The sequence below is a fragment of the Stegastes partitus genome, unplaced genomic scaffold (genome assembly GCF_000690725.1).
Source record: "Stegastes partitus isolate 25-593 unplaced genomic scaffold, Stegastes_partitus-1.0.2 Scaffold2003, whole genome shotgun sequence".
NCBI lineage: Eukaryota > Metazoa > Chordata > Actinopteri > Pomacentridae > Stegastes > Stegastes partitus.
In genome coordinates this window covers 84910-87046 of record NW_007579734.1, presented here as the reverse complement: position 1 = coordinate 87046, position 2137 = coordinate 84910, and the positions used below count along the sequence as shown (strand labels likewise).

At 46.7% G+C, this 2137-nt stretch overlaps 1 protein-coding gene across 1 annotated transcript in view; it reads left to right on the top strand.

Moving 5' to 3' along the window:
- LOC103373523 (tetraspanin-7-like) overlaps nt 1–2137 on the top strand; it is a 16329-nt gene that overhangs the window by 8632 nt on the left and 5560 nt on the right. Inside the window, exons 3-6 of the mRNA XM_008303425.1 lie at nt 547–621; nt 695–790; nt 1406–1561; nt 2014–2097. Of these exons, the coding sequence (XP_008301647.1) occupies nt 547–621; nt 695–790; nt 1406–1561; nt 2014–2097 (411 nt within the window). The remainder of the gene's footprint in view (nt 1–546; nt 622–694; nt 791–1405; nt 1562–2013; nt 2098–2137) is intronic.

Sequence of the window (2137 nt, the reverse complement as noted above, 5' to 3'; positions counted from 1 at the left end):
CCCTAAACCCTAAACCCTCATGAATGTGTTCAGCTCTGCTCTTCTTACATTTAATCCTGACAAACCTGCAACAGAAAATACAGTTTGAAGGAAAAGTGGCAGCAGGTTCTGTCATCTGTCAGTCTGAAGACGCTGCTGATTCTTCTGCACTGATCCTTTGTTTAGAGTCTTGGTTCTGGTCCCGGATCGGTGTTGGCTGGTTTTAATCCGCTAAACGTCCTCAATGACTCAGATAGAACCAGCAGCTTTCTAGAACCTCAGCCAAAGAGCTTCTCAGACAGACGTCGAGTTCTTTAGTGGATTAAAACTCTCGTGTGGACATGAAGCCGTCAGAACAAACTTCTGAAGCTTCTGTCTCAGAGTCTCTGATCAGGTCTGCTGGCCACAGATGAAGGTTGGAACCAAGACTTTTCCTTCCAGCTCTGCTCTTCTTCACCATGAAGCTCCAAACAAACGCTTCTATTCATGCTGTCACTGTGAAGCAGATTTGTATAAATGCTAGTAAAGGAAATGACATCATTGGGCTTCCTGCTGACTTCTCCTCAGTACGCCGTCTTTCTGTCGCTGGTCTTCTTGACTGAACTCATCGCTGGAATCTCTGGATTCGTCTTTCGTCACGAGGTCAGAAACACATTTCAGAGTTTTGCAACACTTGAACACAACAGTTGGTCCAGACAGTTCTCTGTTTGTTCAGATTAAAGGAACGTTTCTGACCACGTTCAGCGACGCAGTGATGAGATACGACGGACGAGACGACCGAAGTCTGGCTGTCGACGGCGTCCAGCGCAGAGTGAGAAGTTTCCCCTCTTTGATCATTTACTCCTGAACAACATTTTATTTCTCAGGGACTTGGCGTATTTTCCTATAAAACTGGTGTCTCACAGGTTTATCCCTCTGATGTCCTCGGTTACTACTACTGGGCTTCCTCAGGGCTCTCTTCTTAGTCCTTCATAGTTTTGGTTCATAATAAGTAACATGATTTCTTGTTTTTGCATAAACCATCAGAACTATCATCTGTTGACAGTCAACCATCCGGCATCCTCAAAGAAATAAAAAATGACTAAAAATCTAGCGCAGATGTTGGAACTAGCTGGAACGTAAATGAGAAAACAGGCTGTAAACAAACCTTGATGTGTTTTTCTTCAGACAGTACTGATGTTTAACAGGTCAACAGCGTCTAACATCCAATGAAGTGCAGGTTTATGTTCCAGGCAGCCTGATGTCACCTGCTAAGGGTCAGCTGCACTTAGCCCCGCCCACGACGACTGTGATTGGTTAAAAGAAATACAACCAACCTGAGCTTTAAGTTCTACAGAACATCTGGAAAAGACAGACTACGTTCATTCTGGCTCTGACGACGTGCTCATGAATCCAGAGCAGCTCTCATGATGTGTTTCCTGTGTAGCTGCGCTGCTGTGGCGTCTCCAACTACACCAGCTGGCTCAGCAGCCTCTACTTCCCCGTGGCCGGGATTCCTGCCAGCTGCTGCGTGAGCTTCTCCGACTGCAGCGGAACCGACCTGAAGAACGCAACTGTGGCTGCACGCAAAGTCCACAAACAGGTCAGAAATTCCCCTGAAGCTCCGATTAGCTGCTGAGTTGTTGGTCGAAGGTTTCCTCGTCTGAAGATGGAGTCTGAGCGACTTTGGTAAACTTTGTTTTTGTAAACATCGTGTTTTATTCTCATATTCCAAAGCTGGTCGAGTTCAGGGAGACGATGGTGAAAGTCAGACATTTGCAGCATTTGTTGGTAGAAAGTCAGATGTTCCATGAGCGCCCCCTGCTGCTGCTGCACTGAGTCACATCAGACACATGCAGCGCCCAGAGTTAGCCAGTTAGCCTTCAGAAATATGTGAAACGACAAGTTTACAAGAGCTGCTGCTGTGCAGGAATAAAAATGTTTCAGTCATAGAGCAGCTGGTTCTGGAGACGTCACTGGGCTCTAAACGGGCTGCAGTCAGAGCACATCAATGAATGAATGAATGAGTCGATCAATCAATGCTTGTGTCTGCAGGGCTGCTATGAACTGGTGACGTCCTTCATAGAGAGCAACATGGGGATCATCGCTGGAGTCACGTTTGGCATCGCCTTCTCTCAGGTACTACTGCAGTACTACCCAGTGCTACTGCAGTACTACA